At 44.0% G+C, this 23,605-nt stretch overlaps 1 protein-coding gene across 1 annotated transcript; it reads left to right on the top strand.

The window, feature by feature from the left end:
• Positions 1-704: 704 nt before the first annotated feature.
• mxd4 (MAX dimerization protein 4) lies at positions 705-23,385 on the top strand. Its single transcript, XM_068589196.1, has 6 exons — positions 705-896; positions 1,524-1,623; positions 4,910-4,939; positions 16,044-16,158; positions 17,682-17,844; positions 18,712-23,385. Exons 1-6 carry the CDS (start codon positions 833-835, stop codon positions 18,870-18,872), a joined length of 633 nt encoding a protein of 210 aa, XP_068445297.1. The 5' UTR covers positions 705-832; the 3' UTR covers positions 18,873-23,385.
• Positions 23,386-23,605: the final 220 nt, after the last annotated feature.

Below are 23,605 nucleotides of genomic sequence, written 5' to 3'. Positions count from 1 at the left end.
TCACTAACAGGCCTTTGTCCACACCTACCTCTATTCAAACTGCATCTATAAAAAAAGGGTGATAATATTTACACTTCTCAAAGAAAATGTGTATTCAACTTTGCATGCTCTTTTAAAAATAACATACAGATAACACTGTAGCTCAGTCACTTTATTTCTTCAGGAGTCATATACCAATTCAGTTTATGCAGCCTTATACAGGGCTTTCATAATGACTTGGACAGGAAATGAACACAGCACACAAACAGTTTGAGTAATCTTGCCATGTCACACACTCTATGGGAAATAGCTGACGTTTACAACAGAGCCTTATTGACTAAATGACCGTTGAATGTAGCGTACTTCACGGTCCAAATCCAAACGCATACTTTGGAGAAGTTATTAAACTTGGCAACCAAATCAATAGCGCAAGTTCAACTATGACAGACGCCCGGAATTCATCCCAGCCAATCAGAGGCCGCCTGCCTTCGTGTCAAACCAATCAGCTGTGGAAGGGGCGGGCAACCAAGGATGTTGCTAGGGTATGTCCCTACTGACTTCTGCCCTCAAGCCAATAAAATCGCACCTCCCTGTTTGCAGCCCCCTCATAGGCTAAGACATTCCTTGAGAACCTACCCACAGGCTTTTCTCATTGGAAGAACGTGCGATCACTCACCTCCCTGAGTTTTAGTTAGGCGCTGTTGATACTGTAGTTTGGAGTCGCCAAGACTCAGAACAGAATATAGCAGCGCTCGTACATCGTCCTGAAACAGTTTTACAATTTTAAATTCCATTATTTAATGACATCTGTGTGAAAAGATCATTTTTATTTTTATAACAAGACAACAACGAGATGGAACTTAATTCTCTTTTAATTCTGCTGGAGGCTGCAGAGTACTTGGAAAGAAGAGACAGAGGTATTTCAAGCTAAATTGACAAACTGACAGGATTTAGAGGCTCGTGAATATTTTGTGAATAGATCATTAGGACGGCAGCTAGCTTAATCTTCTATCTGATGTAAAGTTTTTACGTGCCGTACCACAGTGCAGGTATGTTGTCACTCTACAGACAATGGGACGGTGGGTGAAAACTGGACCTATAGCCTATATGCTAGAAAAAGAGTAGCTCTGTTTTTTTATTTAAAGTAGGTCATTTTGTATTAACTGTGTCTGCAATGTGTCTACTACAGCTCAGGTATTGTATCTGCTCAGTATGCAGTGTGTTTTCGTATTTTCTCTCTTCGGAAATGAGTAAACAAGAGTGACATTGACAATATGAACCAGTATCATATTGACAGATGCGCATAAATGACCACGTAACGTTGATTGCTTTTACAACATACACCTTGCTGAAGGCTGTACAGCACTATATCGATCTACTTGAAGCGATTACATTGAGAATCGATCACGTTTTGTTCCCCTACAAGCCTCTACAGCTATTTCATGTTTCCCCCCCGAATGACTCATTGACAGCTTTTTCAGATGATTTATTCTTGCAGACACCACAATAAATTAACAATTATATGTGTTGTGTTTGCTCAATAGAGGCAGAACACGGTTATGCGTCTGTTTTACCGTACAGGAGCGACTTTTCCAGTAAGAAAACGAAAGCCTCGACAATTTCCAGAAAAACTCCGAACAATCGGTAAATATAAGTCTTGCTTTTTGTATTTGTCTGCGTATAGAAAACACTCACACACATGCACGCACACACACAGTTTGGCTGTTTTCATGCACACTGCCTTCTGTCTGTCTGCTGCTGCTGCTGCCTGGGCTGGGCTCTCTGTTTTGGTCTCTCCAATAAACACTGCCACGCGTACACTGTCAACTCTGCTGCTCCCACTCTTTCTCTTTTTCACTCACGCACACAAGCACGCAAACGCACACACACGCACTTACGCACGCACATACCCTCTCTCCCCGTGCTGAGAGAAAACACACCCGACATGCACGTAACCTTTCGTTTTCTGCACGACTATCGTGCATTTTCACCTGTGCCTCTGTTTTTTTCATGTGGTTGGTGTGTTTTGTATGTGTGTGTCTGATGTAAAATGAAGTTTTTTTTATGACTGGGAGTGATACCCCCCCTCGTTCCAGTCCAATTCACATACTGCGACAGTCTGCAACTAATATAGACCTTGTTTCAAGGCCATGAATCAAACAGAATATCATTACACAAGTGAATAGATTTAAGTTTCAGTTTCGGTTCTATTTTGTTATTTATTTATTTAGCTCTTTTTAGACCAGTTAGACAGCTGGTAAAGGTCATTTCAACCTCAGCAAGTTCAAACGTAATTCTCCTCTATGTAATTAAAAGGCCCGCTCCATAGCAAGGCCGCTAACAGGGCTGCTAACCCTGACTGTTTTCATTATTGGTTAATCTGCAAATTATGTCTTGGTTTAGTCGTAATAGTTTTGTAAAAATGTGCAAAACGTAATATTTTTTTCCAACAATCAATCCAAAAGCCAAAGATATTTAGTTTACTATCATCCATGAGTTCATTGATTATTGCAATAGTTGATGCTTAATTTTCTTATCATCAATGATTCCTATCAGCTGTTGTCGCTGGAAGCATTTCTGTTGCTTTATGACCTAGAATTGGGGACCTCTACAAGTTTTGCATGTTTTTTTGGCCAAGTGTGCAACAGTGAAAGGGTTAGGGTCATTTGTGTTAAATATGTTTTTGGTAAAACTCTCCAGAAACATTTGACCGACATGCCTTTCTTGGTGCAGTTTTACTCACAGAAACATTTGCACATTAAGATCGGGTGGAAAAAAACCTTTCCCATTGGCTAATATTAGTTTAGGGAAGCATCATGACCGTGGTTTCCTTAGTAGTGAGTCTAAGAGTTACATCATTGTGCGTACAGAATATTAACCTGTTGTATCACAATAGTAAGTGCACTCCTTTTTAAGGCGTTTGGTTTTGTGAATTCAAAAGTAATATTTCTATATTTGTCACGATTGAGAATACAGACTCAACCGCATTCCATCAGACATAGTAACACACTTGTTTATGTGTGTGTTGGTGTGGGTGTGTATGGGGTTGTGACAGGTGGGTGTGGCTGAAACAGACACCGATACACTGTGACAAACACCAGCCCACCAAGCTTCATGCACCAGACCTGCATTTCCCTCCTTTTTCTTGTGACTGCACTGTGGGCCAACTCCCCAATTCCCTTTATGCTCTCTGGCTGGTTTTGGTAAGCATCAACAGGATGCAGGATGCAGAGGGTAGTGAAGTAAAAACTTGTTTGAACTTATGTTCAGTGAAACAGTAACTGGCTGTTTGTCAAAAAGCACAAGGTTTGCTTTGTCGAACCAGAAACTGTTCTCATGTTTGATGTCATGGATAAGTCGGTGGAGTTTCCTTTTTTAATCGCAGACTTTTGTTAAAACAAAAGGGTTTCTAAAGAAAATACTGGGAATTTGATCCCTTTGTGTTGTCCTGCTTCACCTCTGTCACACTCCATAATATATATTTACCCAGCATGAGCTTTGGCAGTTCTACATCCGATAAAAAAACGTGGTCTAAAGCTAATATGTAGGCCTGTGACCAACAAGGTCAAGTGTATACCATAGGAGCACAGAGTCCTTTGCATGCCACCCCATCCCTTTACATAACATGTAAAAGTGTGTGTGTGTGTGTGTGTGTGTGTGTGAACCTGCTGTAATTACAGGTCTGTGTGCATTCCCTTCCTCTGAATGCTGCTGTATTATTTCCTGGTCATGCCCTGTGCTTTGTCTGGGACATTTCCCCAATTTGTGCAGGTTTGAATAGCACAACATCCTCCATGATGTCGGCCTTTTAGATCAGATTATTAGCATCAGTGAAACATCCTGTCCTCCTTTTCCGAGGATTTTGGGCAGGCGCCACATTATAGCACTTGCACGTTCAACTATAACCCCTTTTTCGGTGCCGCGAGCAGTGTCGCCGCCTCGGCCTCCCACAGCTGTGGGAACCACTGCTTCACGAGCACAAGGGCTCTCCAATAGAGGAAAATCTGAAAAGGCTTGTTGTCCGTCTGGCCCTTTTGTTTTCGCGGTTTTTGTTTTGTTTTTATTGCCGTGGTATCCATGACGGCCTCATGAACAGAGGGCCTGTTTCAGATGGACTGCAGTGCCCTCGCTGCACATCGCGACAGGGGAATAACCCACACGCTGAGGAATTCTGCAGCGTCTCGGCCTCCAGACGTCTGAGTGTGTTTTCATACCGCGTCCACGCTGCTTTTCAGCCCGAGTGCAGCAACAACAGCAGTGCGAGCATGCTGTTTGTATGCATGTGAGAGCGGGGTAGGGAGGGGTCTCTCTCTTTCGCACTCTCTCTCTCTCTCGCATTCTCTCTCTCTCTCTCTCTCTCTCTCTCTCTCTCTCTCTCTCTCTCTCTCTCTCTCTCTCTCTCTCTCACACATTCTCTCTCTCAGGGAGCATTTCGGCTCTCTGCTGCACACTTTCTGACAGACGTCACACAGATATGAAAAAAGATTTCAAAAACTTAACTCAATTTTTTCACACTTGTCAAGATGTCTATTCCCAGCATATATGATCAAGCCTATGTGTTGCTTGCTTGAGGCCTGTTTATCATAATAAATATAACACTTGTAAAATTCTGTAAAACTCCATTTTAAAGCAACTCAACCATTCGAAAGCCCTAAAGCCACATGTAGCCCGAAAAGCAGAAATGAATCAACACCATTCTTTGATGTCTTGACACATTTTTCCTTGTGTTTCTCAGATGTGCTGTGACTCTGCATTTCTTCCATTCATCTTGCTTTCATGTGTCTTACATTGAGAGAAAAACTGTTCGTAACCATGTCTCTGTGTTTGGGATTATTCATGAGATCACATCCTAACTCTCTTGTCAAGTGATTTGAGTGTGTGTAGTATTCTTCACTGTTTTGACACCCCTCTGTCTCTTTTATCTTCACAGATCGTCGCACAACGAGCTGGAGAAACACAGGTAAGATCACTTCTGGGACTCTTTGACCTACTGCATCTGTGACGTTTGTATGATTTGCGTGTTGTTGCTGAGAACAATTGAGTCCGTAACATACGAAGCAAAAGGACGCTAGCTGCAGTTAAAACGTCAAGATATTTTCTCCTCAGTCAAAAGCACCAGATTGGATCGGAGGTCATCTTCAATGAGATTGAATCAATTAATTCCTCATGTCTGAAAATGGATAATAAGCTCATTTCAAAGAGCAGCTTCATGTTGATTAGATCTGTCTCTATTTCACGGATGAAACGCGTTACCTTGTATGGCAAGGGAATCCTGTCAGTAATGTGATAATCCTGCACAGGCTGATACTGTGAACGGAGATGGGTGGATCTTGCCTGTCATTTCTCTGTATTAAGAGGCCCACAGACGGCACGCACACACACACACATATGGTTATCCCGCTGAACTACCCCCAGCATGCATCTCACTCCACCTTTTTCTTTTCCTCCCTTCGGGTACAGCGCTCAACTCGCAGTGATGTGATATCTGCGCTCATTAAAGGCACAGACGTCTGTTTTTGCTCTGTTTTGACTTCCAAAGGGGTTTCTTGTCAGGAAGCAAAGCTTGCCTTTGATACAACAAAGCCGAGCTGCTTTAGGGAAGATGACTGGTGGAAGAAACAAAACTTTTTGGGCCTGCTTTTTTTTTTTTTTTGCATCAAGGTCATCCCAAGCTGATTCTTACAACAACAACAAAAAACTGCCTGTCAGAGAGGAATTACAAAACAGCTGATGTGACTATCAGCATGTGAGGCTGAGATGGGTGTGCTGGGCTGCATGTGCGTGACACACGGTCACCCATGCTGAGGGATTGGGGTTTGCCATTCACATGTCTGGGAGTGAGTAATAGATGTGCGTAGGGGCAGACAAGAGAAACAAGTTCAGACATATTTCTCCCTGACCCGACAGACGGAATTGAGCATTCAGCTGATCACAAAGCAGGTGTTGAGACATAACACTTACGTCAGGTCCAATGACGGGTGTGGTCGGTTTGCAATGAAGTGACCAGTCAAACTGACAAAAGCGAGTGCCGGTAAAGTGTTCCATAATCAGTTTACTCACTTCCCTTGTCGTCACTACGGCCACAAATTTCTAAAAAAGACGTTTTTGTTTTTTTATTACATCACGTTCAGTGTCTTAACTGTAATTGTAAAACATGTGAATTCTGATGTCAGCGCTTGAATACATTTAATTATGTTTAAATACTCCTTGATGACGCATTGGTTCGTATTTAAAAGTACTTTCTTGCCGTAATCTTTCTTTCCGCCCCTGCTTGTTTGTGAGGAAAAAGTTCCATCTCCTATTTTGTAATGACGTGCCCTGTAGTGACGAGAGGTGATCCTTTGCAACGTGATGCATCTTCAAAATGACACGGTCATTACTCCCAACATACAGGTGTTATAGGTGTAAGCTGTGACGTCAAGCCTGAGCACAGTCATCTACAGTGCGTGTGTGCGCAGTGCAATAAACCAGCTGTATTGCTGAGATTATTAACAGAAACAGAAGATTAATTGACAACACTCTTCACGCTCGTATAGGTCACTTATCAGGGCAAAACGCCAAACATTTGCAAGTTTCAGCTGCTCAAATGTGAAGGATTTGAATAACTTTTGGTTTCGGGGTATTGGCCCAACTAAATAAGCACTTTAAAGGCATCTCAGAATGTACAATGTGCCTTTTTCGGCGTTTCCCGTCGAAAAAGCGATCAGATGTCTCCCAAAAAATGATCGAGAATGTAACTGAAAGCCAAAGTCTCATCATTTCTAACCCTACTGGTATGCTGCTCAAAGGAATGATCCAACATTTCAGTGTCCTCACCCGGTCTCTGTCTGGCTGTCTGTGTGTGTTTCTGATTCAGAAGAAACCCAAAAGACTTCCGCTGTCCTGTTCAACCAGTTCACTGCGTGTGTAACCAGTTCAGAGCTACAGACCTGTTTAATCTTCAGCAATCCCAGTATAAAAGCTCGACCTCCCTCACGCCCTCAGACGCCACTCCAGGGAGGTGCAGTTGTTTGAGCCCTGACTCAGTGTCTTTGTTCGGTCATGTGTCGGTGTGTTGGCTTCACGCTGCTGCAGCACAGAGCCATCCTTGTACTGTACGTACTCGTGGGCGGCGAAGTGGCCGATAAACGTCTGGTTTTGACACCGGAGGCATCGACTCGGTTTATGAATAGTGCAAATAATGTGCGGGACATCGGATATGGAGGTTATTTGAGGTTCAATACTCTGGGCGACTTTTCAAGTCATCCGTCCATTTTATGCCAGTGTGACAACTTTCAAATGTGTTTTTGACTGCATTTCTGTTCCACTCAGACCCACAGGCTGCCGCTCAGCGATCTTATGCATGCTAGGTGTCTCTCACGAAACTGACTGCTGCCTTGGCAGCCGTTCAAGAGGCACCCTGCATATATTTGTGTCCTGCTATCATAGTGAGACGTCTGGGTGGGTGCCAGCTGCGTCCCGCAGGGTCGCCTGTCCTGACACAACCTGCTTATCTGCTGCAGCCGGAGTGCAGCCGTGACAGCTCTGTGTAGACCGTCTCGAGGGTGACTGCTGCTTTTTTTTTCTCTCTCTCTCTCTCTCTCTCTCTCTCTCTCTCTCTCTCTCTCTTTCTCTGTCTCTCTCTCTCTGTCTCTCTCATATCATTGCATTGCATTGGCACGGGCCAGAGCTGCAGAGCATCGGCTTGACATTTCCGTGAAATGCTGCCGTGTGGTTGGTCTCCGCCGGCATTGCTTCCTTCCCATTTCTGACTTCAGCCGCCCTTGATCACACGTTTGACGACTTGCCTGTGCCACAAGTTTCTTTTTCGAGAAACGACAGCAAATTGTGAAACTACAGATTGTTTTTTTCCACATATCACCTGTTTACAGGAAATCCAGCCACGTAATGCAGGTATGGTGTGGCTATGCCTGGTATGTTTGTGCTGCTTCCCCAATTGAAAAGAAGATTTACATCTCTATTTTTATCTTTCCAGACAATGACACCGCCCGTAACTGTCAGGTGCTCTTAGTGAAATGTTTGCAGATTGATTTCAACAAACAGTATTCTCTTACAGTATATATGCACAGCAACTGTGTAGCACCTATTAAACGTAGCTCTAAATTAACATGCAGTTCATGGACACAGGAGCAGGCCCCCAGTTTGTCATGGTCTAATCTTCTCTCTAATTAAATTTACTCTCCCGGTGTCTTCTACTCCCAGCTGTGATGAATGACTTATTTGGCTTTGAGGAACTCTTTCCACTCGAGTGAAGCTCCTGTCTCTGTGTATGTGTGTGTGTACGTGTGCGTACGTGTGCGTTGTCTGTGTGTGTGCGCGTGTATAGGCCTGGGCAGCACCTCACTGAGCCGTTTGAGTTATGGCGGTGTGTTGGTGGGAGGGAGAGCCGTCCCACAGCCCCGTTCCTTCACCCCCTTTGCCTTCTACTCTTTGTCTCCTCTTTTCAGAGACCACATCTGGTTTTTCTGTTATGTTTTTTTTTCTTTCTCCTCCTCATTCTGGCTCTCCTTTTTCATTTCTAAAAGTGTTTGAGTCAGCAGAAACCTGAGGCAGCAAGGACGAGAAAGGCAGCGCTCCCTTCTCACACAGGGCTTTTATCAGTCTTTACTCGCCCTCCTGCCAAAACCCATCTGTGCCCGTTTCTCCTCTTTTGAGGTATAGATCTTCTTTTGTGACTGTGAGTTTATGTGGAAGATGGCAGGCTTTTGTGAGGCATGTTAATCTGCATTTTAATGTGGATTGCAGCAGACAGCCATTGTGGATAGAGTTGAAGTTAAGGTCATAATATGTTAACATCCTGCCTTTAAAAAAAATATTTCTTTTGAGTTAAAAGGCTGCTACACAAAGTGAAACACTTTATTCCTTATTTTGTAATTCACATACTCACATGATTGCATGTGGCTTTTGGACTTAACTTCCTCAAATGTCACACTGTCGGTTACATTCCTCACGTGAGTGCAGTAACCTGGAGTCATTTGGTGTGCGTGAGTCGCTCATAACCGAGTGATGACTTATGTACTGTACGTACTCTAATCAGTAAGGCACACGTACAGCACGTAGTGATTTGTAGCAACACGTATAATAAACATGACTGTTGAGCTGAAGTGCACTCTAGTGCCATTTCTCTATGAATGTATATGTAGTTTTATATTACGATATAAATACATGACTGCAACTAACAAGGATTGTCACTGTTGATCTCGTTGGCTGATTATTGATTTATTTGTTTTGCCTGCAAAGTGTAAGAAATCATCTGTCAAAAAATCTCTGGGCAAGGGAACATCTGGCATTTTATTTGATTGACTATTTAATTATCAAAATATGATTCTTCAAGATTAATATTTTGTATCTAATCGATCCAGCTTTAAATGCATGCATTTTGTGATATATCATTTCGTTGATAAAATAACCAGATGGGAATGACTGTGTCCCGCTCATCTATTGAATAAAATAACAACAATTTTACACAATATTACCAGTTTGAATTATTAATTTCATCACAATACAAAGTAGTCCTGTTATGGAGAAATACAACCAGATATATTAAAGAAATATCTACTTTAAAACAAATCTCAGACGGTTGACGCACGTATTTCCTCTCTCGATGCATTTTGTCATTTGGCCCAACCTTACGACAGACTGGGTTTGTCTACATTTCGTGAAGTAAGAGGACAGAGCTGTATGACGGTCTTGGTTGCTGCTGTTGTGAGGCTGGTCTGGGGCAAAGCATAAGAAACGAGCTACAGTTGTAGATCAGCAGCAGAGGTCACATGTGGCATTTCTCCACCCTGAGGTCATCGGGCGTCGAGGCGCTCTCTGGCTCCGTCAGGCCGAGCCCGGCCGTGCACACTGTTTACTATCTGTTGACGATTGTGTGTTAGGCCTGTGGATGACCTGCACGGGATTTTTGTACACTGACACAGAAATGTGTGTCTGTGAACTTGAACGTTGTAGACTGACAATTAGGTGAGAACGTCCCCGCTCCCTCTCTGGTGTCGTTGCTGTACATCGTTTCTGTGTCAGTAAACGTGCTTCACCGCCGCAAAAGCAGCTGATGCTCATAAAGGCAACAGTGAAGGGTGCACTTTAACAAGGTGTGGGCACAGCTTTGGGGTTTGAAGGGCAAAACAAAACAAAAACAATTCAAGAAAGGAGGGAAAAGGAGGAGGGAAGGGAGGAGAGTGAGTTGTCTGAACCATTCATGTTTTGGTCCCAGGCCCTTGTCGGCCTGAGGAAGAGAGGAGACGAAGACATTCTTGAGCGTTGCCGGAGAGAGAGGGAGCGGGAGGCAGCGTAGGATGTGGCTGCTTTGTGTGTCGAGCAGGCGGCCCGGAATTCAGGTCAGCAGAGTGTGCACACATGTGCTGGAATGTAGTGAAGTAACAGAGTCGATTTAGGCAAAGGGGTTGGGGGGGGTCGTTGGGGGGTTTGATGGAGGTTGATGGGGGTCACAAAACTTGCAGGCCGAGTATTACTAGAATGCTCTGCAGCCGCATTCTGATTGGGTGCCGCTCGTTTTTTTTTTTTTTTGGCAAGCAGGGAGTCACAAGCGAATATTTGTTTGATTGATGCATTGTTGGAGTGGATTAGGGCTGCGGGCAGTCTGTTATTCGTCAATCTGTTTTCTACACTCCTTTATTTTCTCTAGTTTTGTTCTGTTGTGTTCAACAACAGTAGTGTGTAAGCTTTTTGTGACCCCCCCAAATGACTCCTTACATTGTGACTTCCTCTTGTTTGAATTGAGAGGTCCCCACATTTTTAAATTCACAATGGGATAAAAGTCTTAAATAAGCCTCATTTTGTCTTCTAGAAATATCTTCTTTTCTGTTTATTATCTCACTTATCTTGTGGCCTTTTAGTCGGGCCCAGACCCTCAAACAGGACCCCGCCCCACTGTTCTACAACTTCCTTACAGAAGTAAAGAGACAAACTTTTACAGTAAACACGGACGCTGCCACTAGATCTCGGCGTGTTGATCATTGACGAGGGTTCATTGTAAAGCCAGAACTCGCTCCGTGTCAGGGGAATGTGTTTATCGAGCTTGCTGAACTTGTCTCTGCTAGTCCGTCCAACATTTGTTTTCAATGCACCCAGCGGATATAAATGAATGTCCAGGTCTGTCATTTGGCATTGTGTCCATATGATTCAGAGACGCACAGGGAATTCGTTCTTTAATCCGACCCCTCTCTCTGTTTCCTTACACGCTCTCCTCTTCAAACTCTGTTTGACATCTGTTTTTCTGTTAACACCAGTGTAAGCTGGCCGTGCTGAGGAAGGGATTTTGGAATGATCCATGCTCCCACAGGGGATTGTTTCAGTACACGAAAAAAAAAGAAAGTAAAATGAATCTAATTACGAGGCATTCCCGAGCACGCCCAGTGGATATTTCAGTTTTGTGGAAATACTACGACAGCGCGTGAACAACAATCTTCCTAATTCTGCAGTTTCCTGTTGTTTAATCACCAGTAAAGCATGCCAAGCTCTTTCTTCAGCGCAAGCAGTGAAGTAACCAGGCCCCTCCCTCCGTCTGCGCTGCTGTTGTGGTGCGTTCAAGTTTCTGTTTGCTGCTCGCGTGTGAGAGCAGAGTCATGTGAGAGCGAGCTCCTGCCGCCAGGAGAATGTGTTTATGGGGGACGTGTATCCGTCTGTGTCTCCCTGCAGTTGTCACTGCACACAGTGGGTGGGTGTGGCATCCTCGACGACAGAAAACAAATACAGCCCAGACGACTGACATTTCATATCAAGGTGTTGAAAGCCTTGCGTGTCTCCCTGTGTGTCTCTCGTCTCGCTGACGCCTGATCTCTTTTAAATGTAATCGCGCTCAAGGCGGGGCTGGACGGGGACGGAGAGACCGACGACGGGCCTCTACAAAGGTTTGTCGGCTGAGACCTTGAGTAGGGTCCCTCATCACCTCAAGAATCCCCCCATCTGGCCTCCTGCTCCCCAGGAACCTGCCAGCCAGATGTGCAGCCACTTCACTGGCAACCCCAAATTCCACCACGGCAGCAACAGTCATCCATACTCACGCATAGCAGCCCCCACTTTCACTGCACATAACAGAGCCACGCTGTAAACAAAGGGGCCCGATGCATGAAGTTTGTGAGGTTTTGGGGGATTTTGTTGTACCCTACTCAAAAGGTTCAATTAGACCACTTTTATTGAGGAAGAATACATTGATATGATCTCAATTCATTCTTAAAGCCTTTAAAAACACAGTTCAGCTCCACTTCATGTTGGAGATGTGAAATAACAGAGGTTCCAAATGTATACTTTGTGCTTTGAGATGAAATGATTGCATAATTGTGCAGACGATATAAGCAGACGAAGCAGGGAATCTCCATGCCTGTGTCTTGCGGGCGCAAGTCAAAACAACACCAGAGGCCTGGTATGGCACTTTCTTTTCTTTAAACCCGACAGGGAACACACCGAGTCAGCTATGGCAGTGAGAGAAAACATCGCAGTGGTGTTTCTGGTGACCTTTGACCTTAGTTTAGCGGGGTTTGACTCCTTGCCAGACAAGCCACTCGGTCCTGTGCATATGGGTTGAGGAATGCGCTGGGCTGCAGCGAGCTCATTAAACAGTGCAGTGAGTGAGGGGTGAAGGCCCGTTGTTTGCACTAGTGTGCCTTCTCAGGCCCTGCAGATCCTAACTTCTTTTCTTTGGTGCAGCAGACATAAATATCCTTCCTAATGCATCCATCGGACATAAAAACAGACTGCTGCAGATGCACTTCTTCCTTCTGACTACAACAGAAAAGTTAAAAGGGAGCATGTGTGACCAGATTTGCGAGAAAAGCATGATCAATATTCAGTGAACTGTTTAAATAGCTTGTTCCAGTTTTTAGCAGCACGCAGCTTTCTGAGCAAACGCTCCTTTTTTTCCCTTCCTCTGCCTTTGCTTTGTTTTGGCACTGAGCCTCTGGACGGAGAGGAAAGAGGAGGGGGAGGGAAGGCCAGAGATCAGACAGAACTCATCCCGTGGTTATCTGCACGTGAGAACGGTCAGGTGGTCGTTTCCCTGCAGACGTGACTTACTATAGAATCTTCAGCTGCAAAGAAATTGCAGATGTTTTGTGTTCCTTGTTTTTGCAAATTTTATTTTTAGCAGCCACAAAAACTTTCCAGAGCTAAAAGGCTTCCAATGAAATAATAATAATAATAATGCACGGTATTATTTGTTTCTTTGCTGTAACACCACCTAAATGTGTGTCCATCAGAGATTAAAACCCTGACTCTCGCACACAAGAGTACAAACGCTTATTTTGCATCACATCAACAGTCTCACAATGTGACACTATTCATGATGGAATACATCAAAGACCGCCTTATTTTCAAGCCAGACAAACTGGAACATTTTATGATTTAGTACCACATGGAGGACTGTGCGAAATGTCTACTCTCCTTCATGGACACAACATCCACCATCATCTGATGCCACACTTTGCATGGCTGTTCGAGGTAATCTGATAAGCATAGCGTGACCGGGGCTCGGTTTAGGAATAACAAATGTGAGTAAGGGAGGGTCCCAAATCCGCTGCAAATCGTCTGTGTGCTCTTGAAGAAGAGTGTCTCTCTCTGCAGGGGAACATGTTTATCTTGCTTGCATCTTTTAAAGACATAGTTTGAATCGTTCCCAGTTTGACTGTGATAATAATTCAGAACGAGGCTCAAATGTCAGCCCAGACAAATCTCCACACATTCAGGTGGTGCACATTCCTTACATCTGCATGCCAGGTAAAATATGTCGTGAGCCTACAGGTGGGGCCTGTGATGAATGTTTTCAGTAAAAAAAAAAAAAGGTTTCCCTTGAGGGGGGAAAGGTAGAGAGCCAGGCAGAGCATTGAGGGAACGCCTTGTTTTTGTTTTTCATTACAAGAGAGGGAGAGAGGGGGGCACAAGATGGTGGCCCGTTGGCTCAAGTTACCCTTTGGATGAAGTGTGTGGAGCGCTGCCTGGTGCAGCTGAGCACACTGCGCTCAAAGAGCCCTTTTTTTTAAACCCAGGAGAAAGTCACCCACTAGCTCGGACCCTGCTCCCTTCCAAAAAAACACCCCCCCCCCTTCTGCTGCAGACCCCCAGCTCCTTCCTGCCCACTTCCCCTGGCCGCAGTCCAACTGCTTCATGTGGCTCGACTGGGGCAGGTTGGAGGTGGGCCCCCGCCCCTGTCCTCAGAAGACACTTGTTTTCCAGTGGGATGAGGGTGTGTTAGTGTTGGCAGGGTGGAGCAGAGGGGTGGAGGGGTTCAGGGGATATGAGGGAGGAGGGGCTGCCCCTGGGAGAGAAGGAAATAAAAGAACGAGAGCACTTTCACACGCTCTTTTTGGAGGGAATGCCTGTATGCACCTGTATAGAGGTAGAGATGGCTAATCCCTTTGTAATATATTTAAATCAGGTGCAATTTTTTTAGGCTACAATCCAATCCCTAAAAGATAGATGCAACTATCATTTATTGATGATTTTGATTCGTTAGTTTAGCCCCCCGAGACTCTCTTGATGGCCATAGGTCGCCTCTGGCTGACCTCTAAATGAAATAGACGAGGCTAGGAAGAGGGTCTTACTTCATGTGAAAAACACAGGCGACGCCCTTCCTGAAAGAAAAAGAAGGAAAAAAACGGGGGAAGACTGTGTGTGGATTTGTAGAGAGTGTGCTCTCCTGTGTTCTCGGCTCTGCAGCCTGAGAGAGCTTAATTTCTCTGATTAGGTTTATTGTGCTTGAAGTATTGGCCAGTGGAGACCTTGCATTGTTGGAGTTTGTTTACCGTTCAGACAGAGTTAGCCAAAGGAACGAGAGAAAAGGGGGAAGGCTAGATCAGAACAAAGAAACGGTTCATGGACTAGCATGACTAATGGAGGATTGAAAGGCCTTTATGAGGAAAATTTGAATGAACCACGGACAGACATGGGAGGTAATCTGCTGATTAAAAAAAACTAGAAATTGTGAATAAAAGCCTTCTTTTGGAAAAATATACAATATCCGCACAAAGTCAGTCAATATCCACACAGACATCAACTCTTTGTCATCAGTAACACTGAATTAAACATCCAAATGCTGCATCCAGTGAGCTGTTTACTTGTAGATCCAGGGTTGACGGCCTGAAGGGCTTTTGGCAGGGATGCAGGGTTTTCCGGGGCCACGGTTTGTATCTTGAGTTCAACCGGCAGAGTGATCTGACCAGATCACTTTGCTCAATGAGCAACTTTTGCTCTCGGTGACCGTGGGTCTCTGAGGTGTCTCCTACGGCTCTGGAGTTCTGTCCGCTTGGTGGATCCATTAGAAGCACAGTTTTAAAAAAGCAAAATGCACAACACAGACGGACAAAGGTAATGCATCACTAGACAGTGTGCGGTTATATTGAGGTCAGTTTGTTGCACCGGGCCAAAAACATTCTGCATAAATATGAGTTTCAGTGAAAGCAATGCAAAGTTGTTTTTGTGACTACACCACCAAACTGAAGCAACCACATTTAGTCACACAGGCAGGCAAACCCCAGCAGGGATCGACACGTACAATATACATTTAGCTAAAAACAGGAAAGTCTTGCAGCTAAGGCCCTGTTTGGCTCTTTGAATGTGTGTCATGTGTGGGTGTACTGTGAAAACAGCTCTTGTTGACGAGGAAACATGTAAATGTTGAGGTGCTTGCATGAACTCTGGCTGTGCGATATGATATGAAAAAAAGTATTTTGTAACTAACATGATATTTCCTCTCGTGCTGGGAGGATGTGATTCCCTCACGGGGATTTGAATTGTTGTTTGAGCCTGTGCGAGCTTTGAACATGTGTAAGGAGCGAGACTCTGCACTCCCTCAACCCTTTGAACACGCAGCGTCCCGCGGTCAATCCCAAAAGTCCCAACTGAAACCGATACCGTAGGATTCAGTCATTGCTTTAGTACGTTTTCCAGCACGAGAGACATGACAGTCAGCGTGGTGGGGGAAGAGCGTTTGTTTCACCCCTTCAGGGACACGTGGATAACCGCTCGTCGGTGTGTTTGTGTGGTAGGTGCCTGCTCACTCGTCTGCTGGTGGATGTCTGCTGACTCGCCCTGTGCTTGTGTGTTTGCAGACGTGCCAAACTTCGGCTGTACTTGGAGCAGTTGAAGAAGCTGGTGCCTTTGGGTCCAGACAGCACAAGACACACCACACTGAGCTTGCTGAAAAGGGCCAGGATGCACATCAAGGTATTACAAAAAAAGAATACAAACTAAAATAATAAAGCTCGGCCCATGTCATATACTTTTTTTTTTTAATCTTTCTGATAAGTTTGACAGATAATTGACACAAACTTTAATACTTGTTTGTTATTTATCAAGCAAAAAAGGCTGTTTGCTGGTTCCTCCGTGTGTTTTTTTATTATTGTCAATTTAATATCTTTGGTTTCTGAACTTTTTAGGAAACTTCCCCTCAGCTCTGATGAATTATCTACACCATCAATTAATTCAAAAAATAATTGAATTAAATTAGTTAAAACCTTGTTTGAAAACTCCAGTTTGTCGTCCTGTTGAGCTCCCAACTCATGCACTACTTCGTACTCCTCTTTAAACGTTTAGATTTTCCCCCCCACATTCTTTAAGTTTTACATTGTTTTCTAATCTTTCAATCCGAGCAGTTCAGAGACTGAAGGTACAAAAAATGCTCCCAAGACTGAAAGGAAAACTAATTATTCAACAAAGTGGAATATGCGGGACATTTGGTGGCTGATCTTTAGATATGGGAAAGGACATAATTGGATGTTTGGTATGTTTAAGGCCCACCCCCTCCTCCATTGTTTATTAACTGTTGCACGCACGATACTTAAAAATGAGTATGCAGCAGGAGCAGTGACCCGAGAAGAATACGTGTACAAAGTGTACATCTAAGTACAGTTCAGGACACGCTGTACCGCTCTTGCTGTTTACGAGCAGCACACTGTGGTTGGTAGGAATTCCAGACGTGGCGAGCTTTAACCCTTCATTTCCTGTTTATCGTGCATGTCCTCCTCTCTGCTCTGATGATCTGCGCTGATTCTCGTCAGTGTTGCATCTTCTCGCATCGCAAGGTGCCACATGTATTCCGCTTCGCTTTCATTCACCACCGAACACTTTCACATGCAAATGAGTGCACAAGCTAATCCCGGGTTGAGTCAAACTTCGATAAGTTTATTTATTTTTGACTTCCTAACCTACAGACCTCACGCTGTCATTCAGCCACTTGCTTATTGTTGTTAAATTCTCTCCTTTGTAACGCTGGCAGAGGTCTGATTGACAGGACCAGTTACAGCCTCTGTATGATTTTCAAATAATGTGGCGCTCACAATTGAAAGTTATCTTCTACTCAGGCGTTTGCGTCAGCGGGAACATTGTCTATTTATATAGAGTTATTCTTTAGGCCTGTCATCATAGTCATACATGCGCAAAAGGTCACTATGACATTTCTTTTTCCACTATTTTTGTGCTCCTTCACAATAAGTTTTCCTTTAGCACGGTACTGCAAAACATATTGCAAGGGAAAGAAGAATGGTCCGGAAAAAGAAAATTACACGCAGTGACCTTTCACGGACGAAAGTTTAAATTTACCTGATAGTGCTTAAAAAGCTCCTTTATAGAAACAAGCTGTAAGACCATAGACTTTGTTGAGATGTTTTTGTCGTACCATCACAAAAAAAGAAGAGATTTCTTCATCCAGTGAGCTCTATCATTGATTCTTGGTATTCATGTGTTTGCAGAAGCTGGAGGAGCAGGACAAGAAAGCTTTAACCACGAAAGAACAGCTGCAGAGAGAGCACCGCTACCTCAAACGCCGCCTGGAGCAGCTTTCCGTGTCCGGATCCGTTGAGCGCATCCGCACCGACAGCTTGGGCTCCACCATCTCCACCGACTCCGAGCAAGGTACGCCGCTTTCAACCAGCAGCACGACAACAGGGATCAACTCACGATAAAACCTTGTTTGTCCCAAATCTGGACAATTGTTTTTTTTTCCGGAGAATTTGAATTCTTCCACCAGTGATGTCGCCAAATAAACTCTTAGCCCCTCGACAATAAGCCCCGGCCTCGTTTGCAGGCGATGCCCCTGGGGTTAAAGGTCAATGCCTCAGAACACAGATAAAAATATCAAGCCTTCTTCTTGAACTGCTGTTGGTGGGACATGTCATGACATGTGGTCTGCAGAGTACTGGTGCAGGTTGGAGCGCAACCGATTTGTCATGTTTCAATCAATGACAAAAATATAGGTCATCTGCTCCTCTCTGATGTGAGGGGCAGACAAGTATCCTTCATTAGAAGTTGAATTAGGGGCGGGGGGGGTCTGCGTTTGCCGTCACGATTCATCGTGTTTCCCCCTCTCTTTAATGGTCGTACAGAACAGCTAAAAATGCACTTTCTCCTTGAAGTCGTAATAACTAATTCTTTTAAAGCATAACCTGAGTTTAAAGGTGCAATCTGCTGCTCACCAGTGTCACAGACTCCCCTAAAATGCTTAGTTTGGACTGTTACAGTTTATTAATCCTGAGTGAGGTAAACACACGTGCAGTTGTTTATCAATGGACGGGGGGATTAGCTGTGGGAGCACAAAGATCTGCCTGTTTGCTCAGAGTTTAACGGCTGCCTAAATCTGGGTTTAATCCACAGGCGCTGCAGGCTCCCATATAAATATGCCCACAGTTGGGTGGAAATAAACAGTTTCTCCTCACTTCTTCTATTTGTGAACAGCGCCAAAAATAACCATGTGTATTTTCTTCTCTTTTTTTTTGCGTGCAGAGGTGGACATTGAGGGTATGGAGTTCACTCCTGTCGAGGCAGACAGCGTGGACAGCATCAGCGACGGCGAGGAGGAGGACCAGTACAGCCTCCAGAGCAGCTCCAGCGACACCAGCTACACGGCCACACATTCCCACAGACTGCAGCCGCACCACTGTTAGACAGCGCGGGGCCATCCATCTCCCAACTAGCTTCCTCGGCCGCGCTTCCCTCCCATCACCTTTACCTTCATCGACCCTTTGCAATCGCTGACGCCGCCCACTTCCCGCATCCGACCGGTACACGACGGTGGCACACCCAGAACATGTTCCTCCTTTTTCCAGCCCCGGCTCTCCAGGAAGTACATGGGGCTGAAATGCCACTCAAGCCTTCCTGACCCCTCCCCCCTCCTCCACAACACCCCTGACCACTGACCCTACCTCACCCTACTGTATCCTGCCTGAACCTGCCCCTCCAGACGCGCCCTGCCCTCCCACTGCCCTCACAACCCCCTACTTAGTGTTGCCGCGGGCTCATAGAGCAGCAGAGTTTGTGGTTTTAATGGGGATTTCTGCAGTGTGGCGGACAGCTTTGACTTGGTAATCAGGATGTATGTATGTGTGTGTGTGTGTGTGTGTGTGTGTGTGTGTGTGTGTGTGTGTGTGTGTTTGCAAAAGAGAAAGAACAAGCGAGGATGTTTAAGAGAGGTCAAAAACAAAAGCTTCATGTCTTCTCCACGAGACAATAATATGCAGACGAGGCTTTGCACAAAGTTTGCGAAGTTAAAGGTAAAGCGCTTCAGTTTGTTCTGCAATATTTGCATCATTGAAAGTTATTTACATCACACAGCATCTTCCCTTTACACAATACGATTTACAGGATTAGCTGTTGCAGAAGTCCTGCACTTTGCTTGAAACATTTAACTGCTGGAAAATGATGACGATTTAAGAAATATTTTGACATTTGAGGAAATGTATTTATTTGCTTCTGTGCCGAGCCACTTCAGCCATGATGTTCTAACCGAGCAGGCTGCAGCTTCACGTTCAGCAGTTTAACAGTCGGGGCGTGATATCGGTCTCCTCATCGAACGCTTTGCAAAGGAGCAAATAAGCTTTTCATCTCAAAACCAATTTCATCAATTTTTCCACTTTTTAGGATGTGCTTCTGCAAATGCGTTGCACTAAAATAGGACTTCTGTACACAAAGTCCCATCTTTATGACCAAATAAACTGAAAACGTTACAGAGCAGTAGCAGAGAAGAAAGAATGTATATAGATGTACAGTTACTGTCCAAACCCTCACGTCTCCCTCTGGTTGGGTTGCCTAACCACTACTCCACACTACTGACCACTACACTATACCACCCTATGGTGTGGATGGACTACTATGTCAATTTAAAAAAAAAAGGAGTTGCCTCATAACTAAAAACTCTATTCCTTAAAGATTGATTCATATCTTGAGATTCTTTCTCAGTAGCGAATTGATGTAGCAAAAAAATACGAGAGGCGGGTGCTTCCTCTGAGTGTTTAGATGATTCTGGTGGACCATGAGGTTTGGAGGGAGACTTTTTCCTTTTACCCTGTAAATGGCCAGTGGGTGCTTTCGGAGGGCGGACCTTCAGAAAAAGGGGCAATTCTCCTTTTTCTTTTTCACTAATGGATCCTTCTCTTTGCTCACTGGGCGACTCAATCAGAATTTGCATTTCTCAAGAGCTTTGTTACTTTTTCAAGCAGTGTTCGTGTGTGTCTGGATGTCTGGATTTTTGTTTTTGTGTTTCCTGATTAGCAAGTCAAAGTTGTAAATATGGAGAAAATGTGTAAAAAAAAAAAAACTAAAAAAAAGGGCCAGCTCTAATGATTTGTACTCTGTAGAGGCCTTTAATTTAGATAACTTAGCAAACTAATCACATTCAGTTAAACTTTGAACTTCTATAACCGGACTAATAATCTTATGTTCTCTCTGCTATCTGTTACTTATTTCTGGAGCTTCTGGGCACTGCAGAAGACAAATGTAGACTTTCTCTAACTTGTCTTTAACTTATAGTTCCTATTGACGGAGGAGTCGCTTCTGTCGCTCTGACTATTTAATAATCAGCAGGCCTCAGCCTCTGGCGGTCTTTAGAGCTTGGCATCCCGACACTTAAAAAAATAAAATATGGCCAGTCCACCATGGCAGGTCTGACCAAAAAAAATATATATAAACTACAAAAAGACTCATGAACACAAAAAACTTGCATACTAAAGAAGCTACTTGTCACTAAAAGTGATATTAGCCAGTGTAGTCTATATTTCTTGTATTACATTTTGTATTATATTTTCCTAAATGTTCTCTTGGAACAAAAAGACAAAAAAAGTGAGTATATCTATCAATATAAATATATATATATATAAATATATAAGAGACAGACATGAGGTCAGGCTTGTTGAAGGGAGAGTGGGGGCAGGGGAGCTGATACACTGGCCCCTCTCCCTTGGGTGACTCTCCTGCTGTCATTCTGTGCCTTGGTGAGCCTATGACCTCCCTCCTTCTCTTCCTCCCACCTCCTCGCCCTCACTCCCTACTCAGGTCACACTCCCCTCCTCTCCCCTTGATCGCATCCACCCTCTTCCTCTTCGTCTCTGGCGGGCTGAAAGCTTTGATTTGAACCCTTTACCATGCCAAAACACTTCCACGAGCAAGGGGCACTTGAAGAGAAGATCTCATTATAAAATATATTGTTTTTTAAAAAGCCCCTTTGGTCTCTACTGAGCAGCCACTGTTGTTGTTGTGCATCCTTGTCCAGGCACTCCCCACCCTCTTGACGCCCGATCGTCTGCCAGTGTCGCCTCTGTCACAGAAAAGTAAAAGAAACCACACACTGGTAAACTCCCATGGCAGCTTCCAGTCGCCTGAATGGTCACCAATGGGGTTCAAAACTTCTGGGCATGAAGCGTGTTGATCTTTTGTTTTTTTTGTTTGTTTGTCATTTTACTATTATTGCACGTCGACTATGTGTTTGTTCAATGGAGTCACTGGGATAGGAGCGATTAAAGAATAATACAATCAATGGCAGCTTATAGGTGTAATACTCCGCGTTCCCAGTGGTCCGTCCCAAAAATAGTGTCACCCATTGACCAGAGGACCTCTTGAGACACAGCAATATTACCATCATGTGCTTTCAGAGGGACGGTGGGCGGCAGGGTTTAAAGACAAACAGGTGGTTTGGTTTTTTTACTCTGTGGTGCATTTTTTTTTGGTGACCTCCTATCTGCACTCTCTCCATACACTGCAGGAGGGCAACACAAAAAAAAAGAAACTAACTTTTTTTGGAAAAGCTGTTTTCTATTTTTCATCAAGAGTTTACATTAATGTCAGAGGATTTGTACATGACTGTATCAGAAATGTCCTTTTTCAGTTTGTTGGTCAAATGAACAACCTGGCAAACCATATTAATGGCATAAAGTTATTCTCTTGCACAGAACCTCCCGGCAGAAAAGTGACAGATTGAATGGAATCAGGGCCAGATTTGAGATTACAATTATTCAGTGGCGTCATTGAAAAATGTACATAGCACAAACTTATATAGGCTTTGAGCAGCTGACTGAACGCGGTAACATTTTGTTTGAATGCTGGATGGATAGTCTATATGGAATATCTTTTAATGATGTGCCTTGGAAAAAGTTATCTTCTCAACAACAACAAAAAGCAGAGATTGTAGAAATTGATGAAGACTGTTAAATCAGTCACAGTGGCTCAAGTTGTTAAGCCCTTGGAGAGGAGAGAGAATATGTTACAGCCTTCATCATTGCAAAAAGGTAAACATGTCAAGCTCTTCATTGAAGTCCTATTGAGATTGAAGTGTAATTCAAGAGATCATCAGAGCAAGCACAGACAAGATGTGTGGTTTGTTTCCATGTTTTTTGTTGCACAGAGATTTAATTGGGTGTGTTGGGTTTTCTAAGAGCACAAAAGCAATGTGATAGTTGAGGTCAGCAGACAGAGGGAGAAAAAGAAAAGGTCTGATGAAATCAGGGTGAAGCACAGAACAAGGACAGCCTGCACAGAGAGCAGGGTCAAAGCAGAGAAGTCTGCACACTCAGATGAAATTAGAAACACAGAAGACGCCATCCTCAGCCTGCTGAGTACCGGTGCTTCTGTAAAACCAACACAATGACTTCCATAAAATGGTATTCCAGCCAAATAGTCACTTTTTAAACCTTTGATGCTGAATGACACGTGATTCCAGACAAGTAGCTTTAAATACATGTACGCTTTAGGTCAGCGTCCCGCTTTCCGCACCCCCAGGCTTCATGTGTTTTCCTTCTCATTTCGCATCTGTATGTGCAGGGTGAAGCTCCAGAGTCAAATGGGTGTCACACCAACATTGTGGTTCATATTTTATTCCCACAGGAGCCTCAAGGCTGTAAATGAGGCCGAGCTGGCTGGATTTTATAGTTGAGAGGAGGATGGTGGGGAGCTTGTTTGGGCTGATAAACTGTGCAGAGTAGGGAGAGTTCTGTGCCAGAGACCTGTGAATATGTTCCTTTTTAGCGGATGTGTAATATGCATTCAAAAGATGTTGTATAAGTTCCTTTTTTTTTGTTTTGTGTGTGCGAGTGTATGTACATGACTACCTGGTGCTGGCTACATTTTAGCAAACACTTTGAAGGTATTGTGTATTCTCTCCTTGTAATATAATTAAAATGTTTTATACATAACGTGGCTGCAGCCTCATCATTGCCTGGTAAATGATTTATAATCCACTGTATGGTATTACTTTTATATGCATGACACTTCTTGTGGGTGACTTCAACTGAAAACAAGCAGCGGGAATATGCAGATACAGATGTTAACAGACTTCCTGTTTGGTTTGTGCAGCTGTGAAACTGATCTGTGGAACCGAATATTAACTAGCTTTTAAAGTACAGAGTTCACT

Source organism: Clinocottus analis, unplaced genomic scaffold (genome assembly GCF_023055335.1).
Source record: "Clinocottus analis isolate CAN_PGR_092001 unplaced genomic scaffold, fCliAna1.0.p SCAF_22, whole genome shotgun sequence".
Classification (NCBI taxonomy): domain Eukaryota; kingdom Metazoa; phylum Chordata; class Actinopteri; order Perciformes; family Cottidae; genus Clinocottus; species Clinocottus analis.
This window is presented reverse-complemented; position numbering and strand designations above follow the sequence as displayed.

What these genes read in the sequence shown, in the direction of transcription:
- mxd4 (XM_068589196.1), top strand. Translation starts at nt 833, where the DNA reads ATGGAACTTAATTCTCTTTTAATTCTGCTGGAGGCTGCAGAGTACTTG. An exon ending in AACGAGCTGGAGAAACACAG is followed by an intron (nt 4,940 to 16,043) that starts GTAAGATCACTT and finishes GTGTGTTTGCAG; the next exon opens with ACGTGCCAAACTTCGGCTGT. An exon ending in CTCCACCGACTCCGAGCAAG is followed by an intron (nt 17,845 to 18,711) that starts GTACGCCGCTTT and finishes TTTTGCGTGCAG; the next exon opens with AGGTGGACATTGAGGGTATG.